We start from the raw sequence: 26,134 nt of genomic DNA, 5'->3' as shown, positions 1-26,134 counted from the left end.
GAGAGAGAAATATATAAAAATTTAAAACTAAAAACATATACATAAACATGCACACAACACACATATAGACTGTCCTGCACTCATGTAATTAGTATACATAGTGTGACCTGTACGTACCACCAGTTGTCTAAATCGAGTTGCATCTGGTCAGTATCTTCCTGTAAATAATGTCATTTCCAGTTTTAGACTCTAAGTGACTTCCTGAATGAAACCACACACTCAGCACCTCAGTGCTCCCAAACTCAGTAACATGCTGCTCTAAAACCAACCCACTCAAACTTGATTCATTTAAAGAGAAGGCAGGTCAAACCTATACAGAATCTTTACATGACTGAAGCTAAACTGGTGCCATAAACAGCTACTGGATCTTGGAATCTTCAGCACCTTGAGCAGATATTTTGGGTTTGCTGAAAGAATCGACCCTTTGCACATTTTTTGTTATTTATTAAATGAGTTCTGAGGAAGGGTCACTGGACCCGAAACGTTAACTCTGTTTTTTCCTTCACAGATGCTGCCAGACCTGCTGAGCTTTTCCAGCAATCTCTGTTTTTGTTTTGGTATTTATTCATGGGATGTGGGTATCGCTGGCCCAATCAGCATTTATTGCCCATTCCTAATTGCTCAGAGGGCAGTTATGAGTCAAACACGTCTCTGTGGGTCTCGCATCCTGTACAGGTCAGACAAAGAATGGATGACAGATTACCCTCCCAAAAAGAGGCAATGAACCAGATGGATTTTTATACCAACTGACAGCAGTTATATGGTCACCATCAGGCTAGCTTCTTTTCAAATATTTTTTACTTGAATTCAAATTTCACCATCTGCCGGAACAATAGCCTGGTGTTCTGGATTACCCGATCAGTGACATTACCACTGTGTCACCACTTTGCCTTGAAAGTAATTGCTTTCAGTTCTAATGTCTCACAAGCCCATTTATTCTGACTTCTTCCCTATGGTATTTTAATGCTTAAAGCCTGCAGGGCAAATTGGTCCACAGAATTCCCAACTTCGTAACACTACTTCAAATTTTCAAATTTTTAAATACCAATAACTCCAGCATCAAACACGTTTTATTACTCACTAAAACAAACCATCTGAAAAAAAAAGCAAAAATGTCTTAAACCTCAACAAATTTAGCAGCATCTGTGGAGAAAGAAAATCCGAGTTAACGTTACAAGTTCAATGAATCTTCTTCAGAAGTAATTTAAAAAAAAACTTATCCTAGTTTTTCTAATCAACCTGTTCAGAGATGTTATCATAGAATATATACTGTGTGGAAGCAGGCCATTTGGCCCATTGAGTCCACACTGACCCTCTGAAGAGCATCCCACCTGGATCCACCCCCTTGCCCCACCCTATCACTGTAGCCCTGCATTTCCCACTCCTCATCTCCCCAGCATGCACATCCCTGGACAATTTAGCATGGCTAACCAACCTAACCTACACATCTTTGGACTGTGGAAGGAAACTGGAGACAAGTCACACAGACACAAGGAGAATATGCAAACTCCACACAAATAGTCACCCAAGACTGGAATTGAACCTGGGTCCCTGGTGCTGTGAGGTGGCAGTGCTAACCACTGAGCCACAGTGCCACACCCTCTGGTTATTACACAAACTCTGGAGCAGGTGGGACCTGAATCCAGGCCTCCCAGTCCAGGGAAGGGACACCACCAGAGGGCCCCCACAAGACTCTTTTCCAGGTTCCAAAGAAAAGTCACATTAGACTTGAAGCATTAATTCTGTTTCTCTCTCCTCAGACACTGCCAGACCTGCTGAGATTCACCAAAAAGTTAACAACTTTATTTTTTTCCTGGGATGTGGTCAACACTGACAAGGCCAGCATTTAGTGCCCATCTGTAATTTACTTTCTTGAAGGGTCCATTACCTGGTCTATCTCGGATAATGCACCAAGAGAGAGTTTTCCGAGATAGGAAACAGGTAATGAAGGAAAGAAACAGAGTGTGTGAAGGAAGCAAAAATGAATCAGGGAAAAGATAGAGACAGGGAGGAAAAGTGAAGGAGAAAAAGACAACAGAGAAAGTAAGCAAGAGGAAAAAAAGAAGCTGAAAGCAGAATGATGCAGAAAAAACGGAACCAAAGTGACGAGGGAAGAGAAAGAAGCAGTAAAAGGCATGGAGAGAGAAAGAAAGACGAATAAGGAGACAGAAGAAAGGAAGAGGGGGAGAAAGTGAGTTAAATGGATTCAAGCTGGAGATCAATAGGAAGCAAGCTTAGTCTGTTTCACTGTGCTCCCTGTACACCTACAAATGTGTTGCCAAATTCCGAACGAATGCCATCTACAAGTTCACTGATGACACCACCGTAGTGGGACGAGTCAAAATACAGAAGGAAGATAGAGGGTTTGGTGATGTGGTGCAATGAAAACAATCTGTCTCTCAATGTCGGCAAAACTAAAGAACTGATCATTGACTTCGGAGAGAAAGGAGGAGAACACGCCCCCATCTACATCAATGGAACTGAGGTTGAGGGGATGAAGAGCATCAAGTTCCTCGGAGTGACAATAACCGACAAACTGTCCTGGACTTCCCACGTAAATGTGACAGTCAAGAAGGTACAACAATGCCTCTTCTTCCTCAGGCAGTTCAGGAAATTTGACATGTCCATAAGGCCCCTCACCAACTTCTACAGATGTACCATTGAGAGCAAACTGTCCGGGTGCATAATGGCCTGGTATGGCAACTGCTCTGCCCAGGACCGTGAGAAACTACAGAAGGTGGTGTGCACAGCCCAGAGCATCACAGAAGCCAGCCTCCCATCCAAGGGCTCCACTTACACGGCTCGCTGCCGTCGAAAGGCGGCCAACATCATCAAAGACCCATCGCACCCCGGTAATGATCTCCTACAGCCTCTTCCGTCAGGCAGAAGGTACAGAAACTTGAACACACACACCAGCAGGTTCAGGAACAGCTTCTTTCCGGCCGTTATCAGACTGTTGAATGGACCCTAGCCTCAAATGTAACCTGTATGTCTCTAAGTCTTTTTGATCTGTACATCCTTTGCTTGCTGTGATCTGCCTGTACCACTTATAAACTAAACTTTTCACTGTATTTCGGTACATGTGACAATAAATTAATCAATTTATCAATCACAGGAAGAGCGATGGTTCCGAAATCGGGGACTCCCTTTGTGATTGTGAAAAGTGAACCCACGCGGCAGCAAGTGTGAGCTTCATTCCAGGCCCGATCCTTGCCATTGCTCACCTGGAGTCCCAGACACTTTCTAACACGATGAGTCTCAGTGCACATTGGAGCAGAAGCAGGCTTAGTGAACCATGTGCTCCTTACTAGGGCTGAAAGTGTAGTAAAGGAATGAACAGCAGGACACAAATAGCCAAAAAAACCAAGTTGGTGCAAAGGAACAGTGTCTGGAACATGAGGCTCCAGGACATTCAATCACTGGTGTAAACTGGTGCAAGGGTTTTGGAGAATACAGCATTCAGGGTGCAGAGGTTTTAGAATGCAGGAGGTTTGGGGTACAGGGATATAAGGGTTTTGGGGCGCAGTGGTGAGGGAGTTTTATGGTATAGTATAGAGTTTGGGGTATACGTGCCTCTGAGTAGAGTGTAGGCATTTCGGGGTGTAGACATATGTAGGATTGTGGCTTCAGGGTACAATGGGATAATAACGCTGCGTACACTCTGCTCTAGAGTCTCCAACATTGATTCAAGGTTTTCGACGCATTCCTGGCAGTTTCATCATGTGACCAGTTGCCATCGCCCTTTCCCCGCACTCTTATTATTGGCTAGTTCCATGCTGCCCCACTTTCCTCAACGACTGAGGGGCAAACAGACTGTGGATGATTTCTGTTTTCTGTTTCTCTTGTGTCCAGCATTCACTTTTTTGTAATGACCTTCTGCACTTTTCCCCCTGAGTGCTGCAAACAACTGACTAATGTTTAAACAAATCAGAAATCTAAACTTTTGTCAAAAGATGGGAATCTGACTCCGCAGTTGAAAATAATGCACCTTTGGAAAATGCTAAGACACTTGGAAGAGAATCTTACAGACTGTTTAATTATTATTTTGAATGTAATTTAACGTTTTGTTTTGGTTTTACTCTGAACAATTTAATTCCTGTAGTCAATCCTGGAGACTTCCTAACCCAACCATTCTCTACATCCAAGAGGTGGAGCTCAATTTGACCATATTGGTTTCCCGTCCCTGTCCCACCACAACCACCAGACTCACGATCCCATTACTGGCCCCACAGGGAGTCTTAGCGGCAGAAATGCTTTGCACACAGATTTCAACAGGAGGGCTGCCTCATGTCATTTTTACTCAAATACAGAAGTCCTGCTTTTGAGGACAAGGCTGTTTCTCTGGTGGAACTGTTTGTTTGTGTGCCAGCTGTTTTACCACATCCGGTATGTGAGGGTGAGCCTCCCAAACACTGTGGACTTGCACTGTGCAGAAACCACAGCTCCCTGCACTGTTCTATAGCAGCTCTCTCAAGGAGGAAGTTGACAATAAAAGACATTATGAATATAAGCACAACTGGCACAGTGCTGGCATGAATCTTGGTGGTAGTGACCATGATCACTATCATTACTTGTTGCAAAAATCAACTAAATTCCTTTGGGGAAGGGAACCTGCTATCCTTGCTTGGTCTGGCCTATGCTGGAGTCTAATGTAATTGACTCTTAACTGTTGTCTGAAATGGCCCAGCAAGCCACTCAGTTCAAGGGAAATTCAGGATGGACAACAAATACTCACGTGGCCAGTGATGCCCACATCCCATGAAAGGACAAGAAAAAGTTATTTCCTACCAAATGTTTGTTTTAATCTCTTTTTTCTGGCAGAGTTCATGGCAACAAACTAATATGATTGTGGACTTGAAGCAATAACGTTAATTAAATATTTGGTGGAGGTGTTGATAGTGCATTTTCTGTCAGTTGGAGGAGAGGTTATCAAAACATACAGGTTGAAAATAATTGGTAAATGAACGAGAAATGGCAATGAGAACAGCATAGTTCCATAGCATGCTGTTGTGATCTGGCTAGCACTGCCTGAGAAAATTGCAGAGCTATGGGTTAAAAGTCTAGGAAGTGAGACTAACTGGACTCAATAGAGCTGGCATAGGCATGATGCATTGTAAGTTACTCTGGTTCTGAGAAAGCTATGAACACGACATGATTAACTGAGTTCCTAAATAATGAGACAAATTCAAACTGGAGAAAAGCAAATGAGAACAGGAACTAACCACTTTTCTTTTTCCTCATTCATTAGATGAGGGCAGCATTTATTGCCTGTCTCTAATTGCCCAAAGAGCAGTTAAGAGTCAACCACATTGCTGTGGGTCTGAAGTCTCATGTAGGCCAGACCACCTTCCCTAAAGGACTTTAGGGAACCAGATGGGTTTTCTTTTTTGACAATTGGCAATGGTTTCACAGTCATCAGTAGATTCTTAATTCCAAATTATTTTTATTGAATTCAAATTCCACTATCTGCCCTGGCAGGATTTGAACCCTGGTTCTCAGAACGTCTCAGCTGAGTTGCTAGATTAATAGTCTAGCGACGATACCACTAGGCCATCATCTCCCCACTCTAACAACAGGAAGAGGATTAGACATAAAATCAACGTGAAAAATGTCATGATGTTTTCTTGGCCCATTGTGACAGTACTGGCTAGTTAAATGGTCTGCCTGATTCGTGCCACATCCCACAGTTTGGCAATAATTCTAAAAGTATTTTCCTTGCAAAACACAAAAAGGTTTGATACATCAAGGCACTGTTTCAGCAAATTGATATATTTCTTTATACAAGTATTAATGAGGCATTTCAAATTTATTTTTGGTTAAATGTGGTCAATAAGCTAGATTTTCAAAAGCCTCATTATGTTTCTTGGCTGAAAGGCCAGACAACCATTAGGTTGCTGAAACACCAATGCCCCTACTTGATTGACAGCTCTGGACAAGGGATCTCTACCAATTTCACATTGTTTGTTTTCAGAGGATGAAGTGGTTATAAGTGCTTTGCTGTTTCAGGTTTGAAACTTTAAAAGAGTCTGTGTGAATGACAGTTTTATTGCCCTTTAATAGAAGGGAGGTTTTTTTTAATGTAGTGAAAAATTAAGAATTAATTACTTGTCTTTTTTTGCAAAGCCAGTGAGTTCATTATTTCCATACAGTATGTGCGAGTTCATGGATAGTAAAAAAAGAATCATATTTTGGCAGGGGTTCATGATTGGTCTTGAGGATTATTTGAGGAGGTAATTCTTTGCATAGGGGAAAGAAGGACACTGGGTGATTTTTGGGGAGGTCATACTTTGACATGGGGTAGGGGGACTTGAGGAATACCTTTAAACTTACCTTTCAAAGGGGTCCCTCATGCAGACCATGATTCACAACATCCCTGAAGAGCTAAAGAACACAACCTTTTGAAAACATGGTCCGACTCCATGATGAAATGGGAGACAAGGCCATGCTGAATGGAGCTGGTCTGGTTGGAAAGGCCAGGTGCAGACTCACAATCTCAATTCACCTGCACCCTTAAGAAGTACTCTCAAAAATTAGAAGCATCAGGAATCCTGAAATTGAGTCCTGTACTCCATTTCTAAAGGGCTCCCAAATCATACTGGTTCAGCAAAAATCTAGCCAAAAGTTAACTCTGTCCCTTTTCACTGATGCTGCCAGACCAGTTAGCCTGGAATTTCATCAATGTGGAAAGATTGAGTAGATTATACAGGAAATTATACAGAGATTAAACTGGCTGAAGGGGAAACATGACAGAAAACTGCATCAGATCCTGAAACATGAGATTAGTTGCTGTGTCAAAGTATTGTGGAGTGTTAAAATTCAGAAAACATTTTCTCTCAGAGTAATCTACAGAGAACGGGATCTGAAAAATACAAACACCCAGGGAGGATCCTGGTGAATTAAGTATTCTGTCCAAAAATACATGGGACAAAGAATTTCAAAATCACTGAGTAAGCGAACTTGTATCTAATGTTTGCTTCATTTGAGGCATTGGATAAAGTTCTGGGCAGAGCATCTCAAAAAAAATGTTCTAGATTCATGGGTAAAGTAGCCACAGTCTTACCAGGCCATAGGGTCACACTGTCATTTTAGAAAGAGTGAGAGAGCGTGAACTTGTGATTGTATAATCTCAGGCAAGGGGAGAGATTGAGAAGGTGAGTACTTCATGGTAACCTCACCCACACTGTTCGCATCACTCTGCATTACAAACCAGCTAATGGACCCCTGTAGAGTTGTGGGTAGCTAGGGGCATACGTAGAAACTGGAATGAGAGATACAGTTTTCACTCCTTCCAGTGAGCATTTTCATGCAGATGCAATTTATCCACTTGTTCAGTATAATTACATCAGGCCATGACATAACAAGAATGTTCCCTCTCTGTAAGCAGCATTTTTGTGCTCTTGTTTCTAATTTAATTCAGACCAGCAACTTCATTTAAAGTAGAGTCAGTGCTCCATACAAACCATAGCCCCACACACACCATTGGGAGGGGATTATAAGAGTTCACATACACAAAACATTATTGAACATTAAAGAGGGATTACTTTAATGTATCCATGGTTGGTCCCAATTTTGCTGCATAAACCTGAGCTCATCTTAACTCTATTGCCCCTGTCCTAATCCACACAGAGTTTCATTTACCATCACCTTCTATACTTGCTGATCTACATTGGCTCCCAGTCTGGGAAGATCTGCATCCTCATTCTATAATCCCTCTCTGACCTCACCTCTCCCTATCACTGTCATCTCCTTCAGCTCCACAACTGTCAGAGATAACTACTCCCGTCTAATTCTGATCTCTGGCACATCTCAGCTTTCAATTGCTCCCCCATTGACAGCCATGTCTTCAGCTGCCCACTATGACAATAAATTCTGGAATTCCCTCCCTAGACCTCTCCTTCTTTCTCCCTTCCTTTAAGATGCTCTGTAAAACTTATCTCATGACCAAACTTGTGTTCACCTGTTCTCACAGCTCCTTATATGGCTCAGTATATAATTTTGCTGGTAATCACTCCTATGATTTGATTTGTGGGGGATGGGGGGCATGATAAAGGCAGTATATAAATGCATGTTATTGTTGTGTTATTCAATTATCTCTGTTCCGCATTGAGCGCACTGTTAACACAATGTGAGCTGGTGAGTAACATCTATTTTGGTTTAAAATTAATGGAGCCCTTAGAGCCAGTTACCAGCCACTTTGAAATTGAAACTAATACAATATGGATAATGTACACTGGCTTTTGATCAATATAATCTATAACTTGTTTAAAACATAGGGGTGATATCTGGTGAGGACTGCATTAGATGTGGGATTCTTTTCATTTTAACAGTGAAAGGTGTGTGTGTCTGTGTGTGTGTCTGTGTGTAACTTTCTGTGTGTGTGTGTTTTTGTGTGTGTGTGTGTGTGTGTGTGTATATGGATGTGAGTGTCTGTGTGTGTGTGCGTGTGTGTGTGTCTGTGTCTCTGTGCGTGTGTGTGTATGAGAGACAGGGAGAGTGTGTGCTTGTGTCTGTGTATGTATGTGTGTGTACGCGCATGTGTGAACGAGTGAATGAGTCTCTGTGTGTGTGTTTAGAGGAGGTGGAGTGTCAGGGGGAATCTAGCAGACTTTTTCAAGTCATGAATGGTTCTGAGACCGGATAAAAGCCAGGTGATGATTTAAAAGTGGGGGCAGCTGAAGAGAGCTGAGACTATTCAACAACAAAGCACAGAACAAAGACAAAAACTCACCTCATCTTCCTGGAAAGTTGCGTTGGTGTTTAGGAATTCTAGCTGCTTCTCAAACAGAGCACTGATTGCACTGTAGACCAGCTCATACTGTTCCTACAATAAAGGAAAACAACAAATTGTCAACAATTGAACACTTCTGGTCAAACCACCATCTGAACAGTTTAAAAAAAATGACAGACTCAGTGAAAATGATGCACCATCCCTGGTTAATTAAGCGAAGGATAGTAGCAAATGGTTAGAAAATAGGTGCAATACTCCAAGGGCCAGAACTATGGACAATTTCTAGAAACCAGCAAAGAAAGAACGGATAAGTTAAAGTGTGAGAGAAAGCTAGCTAGAAATATAAAAACACACAGGAAGAGTTTCTATAAGGATATAAGAAAACCAAAGAGTTGGTAAACTGAACTATTGTTGTCTAGAGGAAGAGACTGGAGAGTTAATGGGAAATAAGGAAATGGCAGAAGCATTGAACAGTGTTCTTTGTCTTCACTGTAGCAGACACAAAAATCGTCCCAAATACATTTGAAAATCAAGACCGAAAAGTTGGAGAGGAACTTAAATGAATCATAATCTTTAAGGACTTGGTCCTGGGAAAACTATTTGGACTAAACACTGACAAGTCCCTTGGAGCTGATGACCTGCACCATAGGGTCTTGAAAGAAGTAGCTACATTGGTTGTAACCTTCCATTCCTTCGATTCTTCAAAGGTCCCAGTGGATTGGAAACTCCAAATGTAATTTTTATCTGAGGAAGAATGTTGCTATAGAGGCAATGCAAAAGGCTTACCAAACTGATTCCTGGGATGACAGAACAGATGTATTAGGAGAGATTAAGTTGTTTAGAATTATATCCACTGGAGTTTAGAAGAATGAGGGGGATTTCATAGAAACCTATCAAATTTTGACAGGACTAGACAGGGTAAACACAGGAAGGATGTTCCCAATGACTGGGAGTCAAGAACGAGGTGTCATAGTTTAAGGATAAGAACTGAGATGAGGAGAAATTTCTTTGCCCAGAGTGCTGAGCCTGTGGAAATGCTAGGGGCACTGGATATTGCAAAAGCTATTGGCCTGACGACATTCCAGGAATAGTACTGAATACTACTGAAGACTTGTGCTCCAAAAGTGCTGTGCCTTGAGCCAAATTGTTACCGCACAGCTACAATATTGACATCTACCTGAGAATATGGAAAGTTGCCCAGGTATGTCCTGTACACAAAAAACAGTCAAATCCAACCCACCCAATTGCTGCCTCATTAGTCTATTCTCGACCATCAGTAAAGTGATGGAAGGTGTCACTAACAGTGCTATCAAGCAGCACCTGCTCAGCAATAACCTGCTCAGTGACGCCCAGTTTGGGTTCCACCAGGGCTCCTGGCCTCAGTACAGCCTCAATTTAACCATGGATAAAAGAGCTGAATTCCAGAGGTGAGGTGAGAGTGACAGCCCTTGACATCGAGGAGTCCTAGCAAAACTGGAATCGATAGGAATCAGATGGCAAACTCTCCACTGGTTGGACTGGCACTAGGGAAATTACCTAGCACGAAGGAAGATGGTTGCAGCTGTTGGAGGTCAGTTATCTCAGGATATCTCTGCAGGAGTTCCTCAGGCTATCCAGTCTCTCCTTATACCTCAAACCCTCTGTTCCCAGCAACATCCTGGTAAATCTTTTCTGAACCCTCTCCAATTTAATAATATCCTTCCTATAGCAGGGCAACCAGAACCGCACACAGTACTCCAGGAGAGGCCTCACCAACATCCTGTACGACCTCAACATGACGTCCCAACTCCTATACTGAAAGGTTTGAGCAATGAAGGCGAGTGTGCTAAATGTCTTCGTAACCACCCTGTCTACCTGTGATGCAAATTTCAAAAAATTAGGTACCTGAACCCCTAGGTCTCTGTTCTACAACACTACTCAGGCCCTACCATTAATTGTATAAGTCCTGCCCTTGTTTGTTTTAGCAAAACGCAAAATCTCTTATGAATCCAAATTAAACTCCATTGCCACTCCTCAACTCATTGACTCAATTGATCAAGATCTCTTCGTAAGTTCAGGTAACCTTCTTTACTGTCCACTATAACAACAATTTTGGTGTTTGCAGCAAGACCTAGACAATATCGAGGTTAAATACATACCGCACAAATGACCATCTCCAATAAGAGAAGATTTAACCATCACATCTTGATATTTAATGGCATTACCATTGCTGAATTCTCAACTGTCAACATCCTGGAGGTTAACATTGACCAGAAACTGAACTGGACTTGCCATATGAAAACTGTGGCTATAGCAGCAGGTCAGAGGTTAGGAATACTACTGCAAGTAACTCACCTCCTGACTCCCCAAAGCCTGTCCACCATCCACAAGGCACAATTCAGGAGTGTGATGGAATACTCCCCATTTGCCCGGATGAGTGTGGCTCTAATAAAACTCAACAAACTTGGCACCATCCAGGACAAAGCAGCCCACTTGACTGGTGCCACATCCACAAGCATCCATTTCGTCCACGACTGACAATCAGTAGCAGCAGTGTGACCTATTTATGTGATGCACTGCAGAAATTCACTGTAGTTCTTTACCCAGCAACTTCTAAACATATGATCACCTAGAAAGACAAGGGCAGCAGATACATGGGAAGACTACAAACCTGCAATTTCCACATCAAGCCAAGCGCCTCCCTGACTTGGAAATATACCTCTATTCCTTCAGTAGTACTGAGTCAAAATCCTGGAATTCCCTCTGTAGGGGCATTGTAGGTCTATGTACAGCACATGGATTGTCGCGGCCCAAGAACACAGCTCACCACCACCTTCTCAAGGGCGACTAGGGATGGGCAATAAATGATGTCCCAGCCAGAGACATTCATGTCGCATGAATGAATTAAAATATTGTTTAAAATGTTGCCACATCTTTTTCTACCTCATGCCAATTCCCATTTAAGTTCCAACTAATTTCAATGCTTGAGATGTTTCAGGGAACAGTGCCGTTCATAACTAGATTGGCTTTGCAGTGAATATGAACATTGTGCACAAAAACAGAAGTTGCTGGAAAAGCTCAGCAGGTCTGGCAGCATCTGTGGAGAAAAAAAATCACAGAGTTAATGTTCCAGGTCCGGTGACCCTTCCTCAGAACCCAAAAGTTTCTGGGTTGGAAGTTTCTGGATTTTCACTCCTCTGGAGCTGACAAGCTAGTCTTAGAGAGAATGGAGACTATTTCACTGAAGAACCAGCACTAACGTCTAGTCACTTGTTCTGGGCTCCCACACCAGAGGAAACAGTTTCCCTTGGTCCATCCTATTGCATCCCTTTACCTCTCTCTTTGACCAAATCACTCACAACCTTTAAAACTCAAGAGAATGCAAACCATATTTAAACAACGTAATCTCTTAATTTAACCCTTTAAATCTCTGCACCTGAATATTAGTGGTCAAGGCTTAATCTCTGGAATAACACAGCAGGCCAAGCAGCATCAGAGGAGCAGGAAGGCTGACGTTTTGGGCCTAGACCCTTCTTCAGAAAATTTTCTCCAGCATCTGCAGTTCCTACTATCTCTTAACCTCTGGAATTCCTTCCCTACATTTGTCTGCCTCTCTACCTCTCTTAGGCAGTCCTTAAAAACCTCTTTGACCAGGTTTTGGCTCCTGTTCTAATATCTCCCTCAGGGAGTCAGCGTTTAATATTGTTTGATAATCACTCCTGTGAAACATCTTGTGTGTCATCTTACCACTCTAAATGCGCTATATAAATGCAAATTTCAACAAACTAATGGATACAATTGAAAACAGAAAGGCCTCAGCTCACATCAAAAGCACAGAGAATAAAGCTTTCGTAACACACAGGTTTGCCGGAAATAACCAGTCTAGTTAAAATAGAAAGTCAATGCACTTCTCGAGCTTTAGCAGGCGAGTCACAAAACCACACGATGTTCACAAAAAACGAAAGAACTGCGGCTGCTGTAAATCAGGAACAAAAACAGAAGTTGCTGGAAAAGCTCAGCAGGTCTAGCAGCATCTGAGAAGAAAAAAATCAGAGTTAATGTTTCGGGTCTGTTCTGAGGAAGGGTCACCGGACCCGAAACATTAACACTGTAATTTTTTTTTCTCCACAGGTGCTGCCAGACCTGCTGAGCCTTTCCAGCAACTTCTGTTTTTGCACACAATGTTCATATTCACTGCAAAACCAATCCAGTGATTAATTGCAAAAATGTGTCAATTAAATTAGCATTTCTAACATCATGTCTGATCATGCGAATATATGAATTTCCCCAAGATCCCACGCACCGCAGGGAAAATTCACTCATTTCAACCTCCCAGGATGTAGTCACATTCAGAGAGACAGTAGGATGAGAAAATGCTGCAAAACATCAGAACAGCAAAATAAACTTGTATTTATATAAAACACCTTAACCATAGAAACCAGGAGCAGGAGTAGGCCATTCAGCCCCACACTGCCATTCAATATGATTATGGCTGATGTATCTTAAAGCCATTTTCCCATATTCTCTCCACACACTCTGATGCTTTTAATATCTAAAAATATACTTTCCTGAATATACTCAGTGACCCAGCTTCCACAGTCTTCTGTGGTAGCAAATTCGATCTGTTGAACACCTATTAAGTCTTTGAGTATGTTTAAGGTAGAGATTAAGGTAGATTTCATAAAAAGAATGGGAGTATTCAGTCAGCAATGACCACATTAAATGATGCAGTTGGCTCGGTGGTCTGAAGTGTCTGTTCCTATATTCCTATGTCAACCTGATTTAAGATGGAGTTGTTGGGGCTGCAAGGCTGGACGATTAGGGTTTATGAGCCTCAGATTGCTTTGTGCATGACTATATCGGATAGGCAGTGAAAGAGGGGATGAATGGCCTGCTCCTGTTCCACAAAACGTATTGGGAGATGGGGGCAGAAATAGGTCATTTGCCCCTTGTGCCTGCTCCCACATTCAATGTAATCATAAATAACCTATCTAAGTTCCACTTTGCTGTTCTATTGAAATATCCTCGATTCTCTAAACTTGCATCCTAGACTCGAATTTCTATTTAATTAGGTTGGGAAAATATTGATCTACAAATAGGGTGTTTGACAGATTTTATTGAGAGTTTTTCATGGATATATGCAGCAAAAAGACAGGTAACTCTAGGTGAGAGACAGATCAGCCATAATACTGAATGAATGGTGAAACAGATTCCACAGAACAGTAAAATAGCTGTGGTGCAGATCTGCAAATATGCATCATTACCTAATGCCAATTTCCTGATTGTTTTCCTACACATTTGCACATTATTTGTATCCAAATAATCACCCAGTACCCCTTCAAATGCCCCAGCTGATGAGCTAAATTGCTTCCTAAGTTCCTGGGTTACAAGAGGTGTGAGTGAAGCCTATTTCTTTTATACAGCTGGGGGAGAGAGAATGTCCCTCTCCATTACTAACATTTACTTCTAATTCAACTGGGCGGAGCCTAGAGATAAAAGTCCAACCGGAGGTCTTGAGATCTTGAAGAACTGACAAACTTCAGGTTGAAAGTAGTGTCTGGAGTGCTCAATTGTTCCAAGCTGTGTCAACCTTCTTCTGCTGAAGTCACCTTTCTATAATAATAATGCTGTTTAATCAGATTTATTTTCAGGCACAGAGCAGGAAGCCCAAAAGTGAAAGAGTTTTGTTATCCAAAATATGTGAAGCGGCAATTTTGTTTTAGGTGGAAAGGTTACTTGAGGCAGTTTTATATTTATATTCTGTGAAGTTATTTGACACATTTATCAAAGTCTGTGCAATTTCCTCTTCACTACATCAACTTCTAATTGTCCCACCTACAGACTGTAAAAGGAAATATTAACACAGATGTCACAGCACTGCTTCATTCTTGCCACAAACAACAGCCTCCAGCACGCAATAGAACATCGAATATTTCCTCTGGTCACAAAAAAACAATGTATGATCAACACTGAAGCACATTTTTCACCAAAAGGTCCAGGGTGAGAGAGAAAGAATGTGCATGTGTATGAGGGTGAGAAAGGGAGACAGCCAGAAGCCTAAAAATGAAAGAAAGTGAGAGAGCAACTGAGAACAGGAGCAAAGAGAGAAAGTGGAAGACATGAAAGAGAAAGTAAACAAGAAAATCCAAGTTTGATGAGATAAAGTGAAAAAGAAAGAAAAACACAAAAGACTGCTGTTTTGGAAAATGTAGGGGATGGACTGTCAGGGGAATGTAGCATCGATAGCCAGGTTTCTGGTACCAAGACTGGCTCTACTGTAATGAGAGGCATTTCAGGTTCTCGATTGTAATAGGGGACTCTCCAGTCTGAGGCACAGACAGACATTTCTGTGGCCAACAATGAGACATCAGAATGATGTGTTGCCTCCCTGGTGCCAGGGTCAAGAATGGCTCAGAGAGGGTGCAGAATATTCTCAAAGGCGAAAGTGACCAGTGGGTGGTTGTTGTACACATTGGTACCAATGACATAGGAAGAGGAAGGGATGAGGCTCTGAAGAGAGAACAGAGGAAATTAGGCAGGAGGTTAAAAAGTCAGTCCTCAAGGGTAGTAAAATCTGGATTACTCCTGGTGCTACATGCTAATGACAGTAGGAATAGGAGGATAGAGCAGATAAAAATGTGGCTGCGGAACTGGTGCTGGAGGCAGAGATTCAGATTTTTGGATCATTGGAATCTCTTCTGGGGTTGAAGTGACCTGTGTAAGAAGGATGGGTTGCACCTGAATTGGAAGGGGACTAATATATTGGTGAGGAGATTTGCTAGAGCTGCTCAGGAGGCTTTAAGCTAGTAAGTGAGGATGGGGGTTTGGGGTGTGGTGGTGGGACCCAAAAAGACAGTGAGAATAGAGATCAGTCTGAGGCTGATACAGTTGGGAGAAGGAACAAGTCGAATAGTCAGGGCAGGCAGAAACAAAGCGGAGAATGGGGTAGGGCTGATAAATTAAAGTGCATTTATTTCACAGCAAGAGACCTAACAGGTAAGGCAGATGAACTCAGAGCATGGTTGGGAACATGGGACTGGGATATCTAGCAATTACAGAAACATGGCTCAGGGATGGACAGGACTGACAGATTAATGTTCCAGGGTATAGATGCTATAGGAAGGGTAGAAAGGGGGGCAAGAGAGGAGGGGGAGTGGCATTTTTCATTGGGGATGTACTTAGGAAGGATATTCCTGGGAATATGTCCAGTGAAGTTATTTGGGTAGAACTGAGAAATAAGAAAGGGCTGATCACCTTATTGATCACACACACGCGCACGCACACGCGCACACACACAGACACACAGACACACACACACACACACACACACACACACACAGACAGAGACACACACACAGACATAGATACAGACAGACACACACACACACACAGACACAGACAGACAGACAGACAGACACACACACACACAGACACACACACACGCACACACACAGACACACACACACGCACACACACAGTAGTCATATGTGGATGTACCTACTAGAGAGGGAGCAATACTTGACCTTCTCTTGGGAAATAAGACAGGATAACTGACTGAGATGTTAGTGGGGGAGCACTTTGGGACCAGTGACCATAATTCTAATAGTTTTAAAATAGTGATAGAACAGGATAGACCTGATCTAAAAGTTAAAATTCTAAATTGGCAAAAGGGCAATTTTGATGGTATTCGGCAGGAACTTTCAAAAGTTAATTGGGACAGACTTTTTGCAGGGAAAGGGACGGTTGGAAAGTAGGTGGCCTTCAAAAATAAAATTACGGGAGTCCAGAGACAGTATGTTCTTGTTAGTGTGAATGGCAAAGATGTGTAGAAAATGTTGGATGACTAGAGAAATTGAGGCTCTGGTCGAGAAAAAGAGAGAGGTATGTGACAGGTGTAGACAGCTGGGATCCCGAGTGAATCCCTAGATGAGTATAAGGGCAGTGAGAGCGTACTCAAGAGGGAAATTAGGAGGGCACAAACAGCACATGAGACAGCTTTGGCAAATAGTGTTAAGGAGAATCCAAAGAGATTCAACAAATATATTAAGGACATAAAAGTAGCTAGGGACAGAATAGAGCTCCTTAAAGATCAACAAGGCCATCTATGTGTGGAACTGCAGGAAATACTAAATGAGTATCTTGTGTCAGTTTTTACTGTTGAGAAGGATATGGAAGCTAGAGAACTTGGAGAAATAGTGATATCTTGAAAAGTGTCCATTATACCGCTGAAGAGACACCAGGATGGTGTGTTGCCTCCTAGGTGCCAGGGTCAAGGATGTCTCTGAGTGGTTGCAGAACATTCTGAAGGGGCAGGGTGAACAGCCAGAGATCATTGGGCACATTGGTACAAATTACATAGGTAGACAAAGGGATGGGATCCTGTGCAATGAGTATAGGGAGTTAGGTAAGAAGTTAAAAAGCAGGACCTCAAGCGTAGTGATCTCCCGATTACTCCCAGTGCCACGCGCCAGTGAGGATAGAAATAGAAAGATAGGCCAGATGAATGTGTGGCTGAGGAGCTGGTGTAGGAGGCAGGGTTTTCAGTTCTTGGATCATTGAGACCTGTACAAGAGGGACAGGTTGCACTTGAACTGGAGGGGGTCCAATATCCTTGCGGGAATATTTGCTGGCGTAACCCGGGAGGGTTTAAACTAGTTTGGAGGGGGGGTGGGACTCTGAATAAGGGAGGGGCCATCGAGAAGCCGGGGAAAGTACATTAGCCATTGAGAGCAAGTTTACTATTCAGGATAGCCAGGGGCACAATAAAGGGAGGGAAAAAAGACTTAGTGTTTAAAGTGCATTTATTTCAACGCACGAGGCCTGATTGGTAAAGCAGATGAGCTCAGAGCATGGACTGGTTCTGGGGACTGGGATATTATAGCCATAACAGAAACAGGGCTGAGAGAAGGGCAGGTCTGGCAGCTCAATGTTCCAGGATATAGAAGCCACAGGCGTGACAGAAGTACAAGTAAGCAAGGAGGGGGAGTTCCCCTTTTGATAAGGGAGCACATAACAACAGTGCTTAGAGAGGGTATTCTTAAGGGGTCATCAAATGAGGCCATATGGTTAGAACTTAGAAACAAGAAGGGGAGGGTCACTGTTGAGACTGTGTTATAGACCCCCAAATAACCTCTGGGTACTAGAGAACAGATCTGTAGAGGGATTGCAGATACCTGTAGGAATAATACAGTAGTGCTGGTTGGAGAATATAATTTCCCCTGTATTGACTGGACCACCCAGAGTTTAAAAGGACCGGATGGGGTGGAATTTGTCAAATGTATCTAAGAAAGTTTCCTAAATCACTATGTAGAGGGCCCTACTCGGGAGGGTGCAACACTGGGCCTCCTCTTAGGAAACAAGGTCGGGCAAGTGACTAAAGTGTCACTCTCTGAGTCCACTGACCATAATTTGGGTCCACTGACCATAATTCTCCTGGATTTAACACTGTTATGGAAAAAGATAGGACAGGTCCACAGGTTAAGGTGTTGAACTGGAGTAGGGCCACTTTTGGGCCTATTAGGCAGGATCTAGCAGTGGTTGATTGGTTGAGTCTGTTTGAAGGAAAAGGAATATCTGGCAAAAAGGAGGCTTTTAAAAGTGTGATAACAAGAGTTCAGGGGCAGTACGTGGCTGACGATAGATATTGAGGCTCTGATCAGGAAAAAGAAGAAGGCATACATTGAGTTTAAGCTATTGGGTTCAAGTGAATCCATAGATGACTATAAAGTGTGTAAGAACACACTTAAGAGAGAAATCAGAAGAGCAAAAAGGGGGTATGAGATAGATCTGGCAGAAAAGGTTAAAGATAATCCCAAAAGGTTCTATAACTATATTAAGAGTAAGAGGGTGGCTAGGGAGAGAATAGGTCCCCTTAAAGATCAGCATGACCGTCTATGTGTAAAGCCACAGGAGATGGGGGAGATTTTTAATGAATATTTCTTCTCAGTGTTTACTGAGGAGACAATCATTGATGCTAAGGAAATAAGGGAAACAAGTGGGGATGTTTTGGACTGTACACACATTACCAGAGAGGAGGTGTTTGCAGCCTTAAAGCTCATTAAGATGGATAAATCCCCAGGATCTGATCAAGTCCATCCTTGGACATTATGGGAGGCTAGGGAAGAAATTGCAGAGGCCCTTGCACAGATTTTTTTTCTTCATTTTTAGTCACTGGCAAAGTTCAAGAAGACTGGAGGGTGGTTACTGTTATTCCATTGTTTAAGAAAGGTAGCAAAGACAAGCCAGGGAACCACAGGTCAGTGAGCCTGACATCAGTGGTAGGCAAGTTATTGGAGAGGATACTGACGGACAAGATTAACCAACATTTGGATAGTTACAGTCTGATTAGGAATAGTCAGCATGGATTTGAGTGTGGAAGTCATGTCTGACAAGTCTTTTAGAATTTTTTGAAGAGGTAACCAAGAGGATAGATGAGGATAGAGCAGTGGATGTTGTCTATATGGACTTCAGGAAAGCCTTTGACAAGGTCCCACATGGCAGGCTGATCATGGACATTAGGTTGCATGGGATCCAGGGAGATCTAGCTAATTGGATTCAAAATTGGCTCGATGGTAGGAAGCAGAGGGTGATGGTTGAAGGTTGTTTCTCAGAATGGAGGCCTGGGGCTAGTGGTGTGCCACAGGGGTCGGTGCTGAGACCTTTGTTATTTGTTATTTACATAAATGTTCTGGATGTGAATGTACAAGACATGATTAGTAAGTTTGCAGATGATACAAAATTAGGAGGTATTGTTGACAGCAAGGAAAGTTATCAAAAATTTCAGAGGATCTTGATCAGATGGGGAAGTGGGCTGAGGATTGGCAAAAGCAATTTAATGCATATAAGTGCGAGGTGTTGTATTTTGGAAAGTCAAACCAAGACGGAACTTATACAGTAAATGGTAAGGTCCTGAGGAGTGTTGTGGAACAGAGGGACCTAGGAGTACAAGTACGTAGTTTGTTGAAAGTGGCGTCAGAGGTAGACAGGGTCGTGAAGAAGGCATTTAGCATGCTGGCCGTCATCGGTCGAGGCACTGAGTACAGGAATTGGGACTTTATGTTACAGTTGTGTAAGTCATTGGTGAGGCCGCACTTGGAATATTTTGTACAGTTTTAGTCACCCTGTTTTAGGAAAGACATTGTTAAACTGGAAAGTGTGCAAAGAAAATTTATAAGTATGTTGCCAGGACTAGTAGTCCTGAGTTATAGGGAGAGGTTGGGATAGGACTTTATTCCTTGGAATGTAGGAGAATGAGGGGTGACCTTATTAAGGTGTATAAAATCATGAGGGGCATAGATAGGATAAATGCATATAGTCTATTTTCCCAGGGATGGGGAATTGAAAACAAGACGGCATAGGTTTAAGGTGAGAGGGGAAAGATTTAAGAAGTACCTGAGGAGCAACTTCTTCACGCAGAGAGTGGTGTGTATATGGAATGGGCTGCCAGAGAAAGTGGTTGAGGCAGGTACAATAGCAACATTTATAAAACATTTGGATAGGTACATGGATGGGAAGGGTTTAGAGGGATATGGACCAAATACAGGCAATTGAACTAGCTGAGGGGGCACTTTGGTCGGCATGGACCAGTTTGGGCTGAAGGGCCTGTTTCCATGCTGTATTACTGTATGACTCTACTACAGACGAGGAGGTGCTGGATGTCTTAAAACACCAAAATGTGGGTAAATCCCCAGGATCTAATCAGGTGTATCCCAGAACATTATGGGAAGCTAGGGAAGTGATTGCAGAGCCCTTTGCTGAGATATTTGTAGCATCGATAGCCACAGGTGAGGTAATGGTAGACTGAAGGTTGGCTAACATGGTGCCATTATGTAAGAAAGGTGGTAAGGAATAGACTAGTGAGCCCATGGAGGGTAAAGTTGTCGGAGGGAATTCTGAGGGATAGGATTTACATGTATTTGGAAAGGTGAGGACTGATTAGGGATAGTCAACATGACTTTGTGTGTAGGAAATTGTGTCTTTCTAACTTGATTGAGTTTTTTGAAGAAGTGATGAAGAAGATTCATGAAAGTAGAGTGGTGGAAGTTGTCTAAATGAACTTCAGCAAGGTGTTTCAAGGTTCTACATGGTAGACGGGTTAGCAAAGTTAGATCACATGGAATCCAGGGAGAGATAGCCATTTGGATTCAAAATTGGCTTGAAGGTAGATGATAATGGTGGAGAGTCAATTTTTGGACTGGAGGACTGTGACCAGTAGTGTGCCGTAAAGATCAGTACTGGGTCCACTGCTTTTTGTCATTAGATAAATTATTTGGATGTGAATAAAGGAGGAAAGGTTAGTAGGTTTGCAGAAGACACCAAAATTGGTGGTGTGATGGACAGTGAAAAGGGTTCTTTCAGAATACAACAAGAGCTTGATCGGATGGGCCAATGGGCTGAGGAGTGACAGATGAATTTTAATTTAGATAAATGTGAGGGTTGCATTTCGGAAAGGCAAATCAGAGCAGGACTTAATACATTTAATGTTAGGGGCCTGGGGAGTGCTGTCGAAAAAAGAGATCTTGGGGTACAGATTCAGTTCCTTGAAAGTGGAGTCACAGGTAGACAGGATGTTGAAGAAGTTGTTTGGTATGCTTGACTTTATTGGTTAGTTCATTGAGTATAGGAGTTGGGAGGTCATGTTGTGGCTGTACAGGACATTGGTTTGGCCACTTTTGTAATACTGCATGCAATTCTGGTCTCCCTGCTATAAGAAGGATGTTGTGCAACTTTGAAAGGTATCGGAAAGGATTTACAAGCATGTTGCCAGGTTTGGAGGGTTTGAGCTGTAGGGAGAGGCTGAATAGGCTGGGGCTATTTTTCCTACAGCACTGGAGGCTGAGTGATGGGCATGTAGAAGTTTATAAGATCATGAGGGGCATGGATTGGATGAAAAACAAGGTCTTTTTCCCAGTGTAGGGGAGTCCAAAACTAGAAGGCATAGGTTTAATATGTGAGGGGAAAGATTTAAAAGGGACCTAAAGGGCAACTTTTCACACTGAAGGTGGTGCATGTATGGAACGAACTGCCAGAAGAAGAAGTGAATGCTGGTACAATTACAACATTTAAAGGGCATCTGGATGGATATATGAGTAGGAAGGTTTTAGAGGGATGTGTGCCAAATGCTGGCAAATGGGACTAGATTAGTTTAAGACATCTGGTTGCATGGATGAGTTGGACCAAAGGGTCTGTTTCCATGCTGTACAACTTTATGACTCTAAGAATCAAGGGAAGGAAAGAACAATCTACTATGACAGAAAATAGCTGTCCTTCTCCTGCTGCAGTGATCAGGAGGAGTAATGGGTTATAGTCTGTCCCGTTCATGTACAGGGCCAGGCAATGCATTTCTGAAATAGCCTGTCTGATATTAATCTTTTTCTCCTGCAACTGTGCTCAGTTACAGGTTACACCCTGGAGACAGACAATTAATTAACCCACATTGTGTTAAAGTTAGTTCTGCTTACACTTTCAAATTATTGGCTTTTAGTGGAATCCAATTTCTTACAAGCATGGCATTATTTGCAGGATGGCCCTGGGGAGCAAGGCAGTATTTAAAGAGGGTCCCTGGGAAATGTGTCACAGTATTTACAAGAGGTCTGCAGGCAAGTGACAGTATTCACGGAATCCCTGCAGTGTGGAAACAGGCCATTCAGCCCTTTCCCTGGGTCCCTGTATTTCCCATGTCTAAGCCACCTAACTTACACACCTGTAGGCATTACAGGCAATTTAGCATGGCCAATCCACCAAAACCTACCCATCTTTGGACTGTGGGAGGAACCCAGAGTACCCGGAGGAAACCCACGCAGACACGGGGAGAATGTGCAAACTCCACACAGACAGTCGCCCGAGGGTGGAATCAAACCTGGCTCCCTGGCGCTGAGGGGCAGCTGTGCTAACCACTGAGCCACCCTATTTGTAGGGGACTTTCTGGGGAACTTGCATTATTTGCGAGGGGGTTCCCAGGCAGCGGGGCAGTATTTACAGTGTCCTTTGGAATATGACATAGGCTGCAGAAATGCAAGTTACTTCTCTCTTTCTGATTCAATGAGGAAGAGTCAGCTTATCTGATAACTGCTAATATCACAGGCTCTCTACAGCTTCACGCATTCTTCATCTGTACCTTGGTTTGTACAATTGATGGTCTCTGTGTTCTCATTTCTTGAATCAGGTCATAAATGCTGAAATTTTCTGGAATAATCTGCAATGGAAAAATATTAATTAAAATGCACACATAAAAACAAAAGATGTTGGGTGCTGAATTAGAAACATTCAGTATGTAATAAAAATAGAAAGCACAGCAAAATCTCAGCAATTCTCATAGCATCGGCAGAGACAGAAACATGAGAAACAGAGACAGGTCAATGTTATTTCATTGTGTAGGCATTGTCAATTGAGCTGTGACCAATTGGTTAAGAAGTTCTTAACTGGAGTCCGCACAGTAGCTCAGTGGTTAGCACAGCTGCCTCACAGCACCAGGGACCCAGGTTTGATTCCAGCATTGGGTGACTGTCCACATGGAGTTTGTATGTTCTCCCTGTGTCTCTGTAGGATTCCTCTGGGTGCATTGGTTTTCCCCCACAGTCCAAAGATGTGCAGGTTGGGTGGATTGGCCATGCTAAATTGTCCATACTATCCAGGAATGTGCAGGCTAGGTGGATTAGCCATGGAAAAATACAGAGATGGAACAGGTCTGGGTGGGATGACCTTCAGACGGTCAGTGTGGACTCAATTGGCCAAATGGCCTGCTTCTACACTGTAGGGATTCTATGAAGTCAATGATGTTTAACAGGCCATTATCTACATGCTGAATCAAACAAATAAAGACCTTCAGAGGTACCAGTTTCTATCTTTCCCACATAGATTCTATTTCTGCCCATAACCTAAGCCCGAGGAACAGCTCAGCTCTTTTTCTTTGAAACAAATCTTTCAGAGATTTTATGACACACCTCTGGAGCAAGTGGGACTTGAATCTGGACTTCCTGGCTTAGAGGTAGGGACACTGCCAATGCACCACAAGAGCCCCGAAGAATCCAGCTTTATTTCCACTCTTTCTTTAATATCTGTCAGTGTTATTACACACAACTTTTGTCCCACCACCCAAATCACCAGTGGGACTTTTCATCTATTTCCACATCACTAAATCATCCCTGTTACCAATTATACACATACCATGCAAAGCACAGCAAGGTCAAAGAACCCAACTTCAGAAGGCTCACTGGACCTGAAACATTAACTCTGTTTTCTCTCCACAGATGCTGCCAGACCTGCTGAGTTTTTCAAGCAATTTCTGGTTTTGTTTCTGATTTCCAGCATCTACAGTTCTTTTGTATTTTTTAAAACAGACCAGCATTGTTTTTTTTCTTATTTCTTATTTTGTATCAGGCACAACTGAACGACTTTCCCACCAGCAAAATCACTGTGATGTTTTTTTGCTTTTCCTTTTAACTACTAGCAGTACCCAGCCATGTAGCTAATTAAATATTTACAAGCAAAGCCCGTTAAGAGCAATGCAAGCCATCAAAAGCGAGAGGGGAGGTAGGGGAAGACAGAAGGACTTAATCAAAATGTTGGGGAGTCGGAGGGGGAGAGAGGGCATGGTATTCCCCATGGTGCCCACCTCTCTAAAGGCATTGAGAGCATTGATGGACACTGCATGGTCCCTCTCCACAGGCACCTGTGCATGAACATAACCACAGAAGACCATTGGCAGAGATGACCTCTTCCATAACTCACCGTCTGGACCTGTTGATAAAGAACCCAGCTCTTCTTTTTTATTGATTAGGAAACATAGATCACATTTAACCTGCTCAGAGATGTTATTGCACACCTCTGGAGCAGGTGGGACTTGAACCCATGCCTCCCAGATCAGGGGTAGGGACACTATCACTGTGTCATAGGAGAGTCTGCTTTTCCCCCAAATCATCCGTGGTTTTTTTTTTAATATAGTGAAGAACCCAGCTCTTAAATACAAAGTCCAGACAGCATCAGGTAATGAACCTTGAAGCTGTTCTGGTTTACCCTTAAAAGGAGCTTGACTTCTAATCCTGACAAAGAAAGAGGAATTCAACCACTGGAGGATGCTCAGAGACTGGGTGGGAAACTGATCCTCACTGTCATATCTGAATTATGATGAAAAGTCAGAAAAAGATTGGACATTTAAGGCTTTAACAGGCAAGAGGAGAGATCTTATAGGGAATCAAAGATGTGAATTGGTCATCCTGAGTCATTCTGTCAAGGGAAGCTGTAGGAGCACCACAAGAGGACACAAACACAAAGGGAGAAGAGCCAAGTTCAGGCCAAATGTCACACAGATAGAAAGATTTGTGAAATATCAGGGAGCTGATGACTGTGCTGAGCTGACATGAAAGAAGAGTTGGGCATAGGGCACATCAGCCATGATATTGAATGGCCAGCCAGGCTTGAGGCATTGAATGGCCTACCCTTGCTCATATTTCTTATGTCCTTCTGTACAAAGAGACTAATACTTGGTATGGGCTCTGGGGACAGTCTCTCTGGAGCCTCTCCTGAGCTGGTTGTGTATGTTGTAGATTTCTGAGGAAGGATGAGTTAAGAACACAAAATCACCATCTTGGGTTCACCTGGGTGCCACCACTGTTTGTCTCTGAGCAGAGTCTGATACTGCCCTGCCAGACCCTCTCCTCCACACTGGCCTTCAGGTTCAGCAAACACAGGCAAGTGGGTAGACAAAGAAGGTGTTGGCCAAGAATCATAGAATCCCCACAGTGCAGAAGAAGGCCATTTGGCCCATCAAGTGGGCACTGACCCTCCAAAGAACAACCCACGTACAACACCACTGTAATTCCACATGGGGTTTTTAACTGTGGCTAAGCCACACATCCCTCGACACTACAGGGCAATTTAGCATGGCCACTTAATCTGCACATCTTTGGACTGTGGGATGAAACTGAAGCATGTGGAAGAAATCCACATGGACATAGAAAGAATGTGGAAAGTTCACACAGTCACTGGAGGGCGGAATCTAACCTGGGTCCCTGGTACTGTGAAGCAGCAGTGCTAACCAATGAGCCACCATCCTGCTGAAAAGACAAAAAAATCTTTGGAATCTATCAACTCCAGAATCCAGCTGGCTATGAAAAGCGGTAAGTATGTGCTGGGTTACAAACAGACTTTGAAAATGATTTGTCAAGGCGACACCGAGCTGCTTGTTATTGCCAACAACTATCCAGCCTTGAGGAAGTCAGAAATTGAGTATTTTGTTAGCCAGTACTGGTGTGCACCATTACAGTGGCAACAACATCGAACTAGGTACAGTTTGAGGTAAATACTAAAGCGTGCACACTAGCTATCATTGATCCTAGTGATTCTGAAATTTTCAGGAACATGCCAAAACCAATCAGTAAGAAATAAAGAGATAGTAGGAACTGCAGATGCTGGAGAATCCGAGACAAC

At 42.9% G+C, this 26,134-nt stretch overlaps 1 protein-coding gene and 1 pseudogene across 1 annotated transcript in view; one reads left to right on the top strand and one right to left on the bottom strand.

The window, feature by feature from the left end:
* Positions 1–26,134, bottom strand: part of LOC109931446 (tyrosine-protein phosphatase non-receptor type 22-like) — a 96,731-nt gene that overhangs the window by 33,713 nt on the left and 36,884 nt on the right. Inside the window, exons 10-11 of the mRNA XM_048612261.1 lie at positions 22,824–22,901; positions 8,729–8,821 (exon numbers count right to left, since the gene is read on the bottom strand). Coding sequence (XP_048468218.1) covers positions 8,729–8,821; positions 22,824–22,901 — 171 coding nt within the window. The remainder of the gene's footprint in view (positions 1–8,728; positions 8,822–22,823; positions 22,902–26,134) is intronic.
* Positions 25,761–26,092, top strand: LOC125486068 (annotated as a pseudogene).

The sequence above is a fragment of the Rhincodon typus genome, chromosome 25, assembly GCF_021869965.1.
Source record: "Rhincodon typus isolate 14 chromosome 25, sRhiTyp1.1, whole genome shotgun sequence".
Classification (NCBI taxonomy): Eukaryota; Metazoa; Chordata; class Chondrichthyes; order Orectolobiformes; family Rhincodontidae; genus Rhincodon; species Rhincodon typus.
The sequence above is the reverse complement of the archived record's forward strand: the minus strand, read 5'-3'. Positions and strand labels throughout refer to the sequence as shown.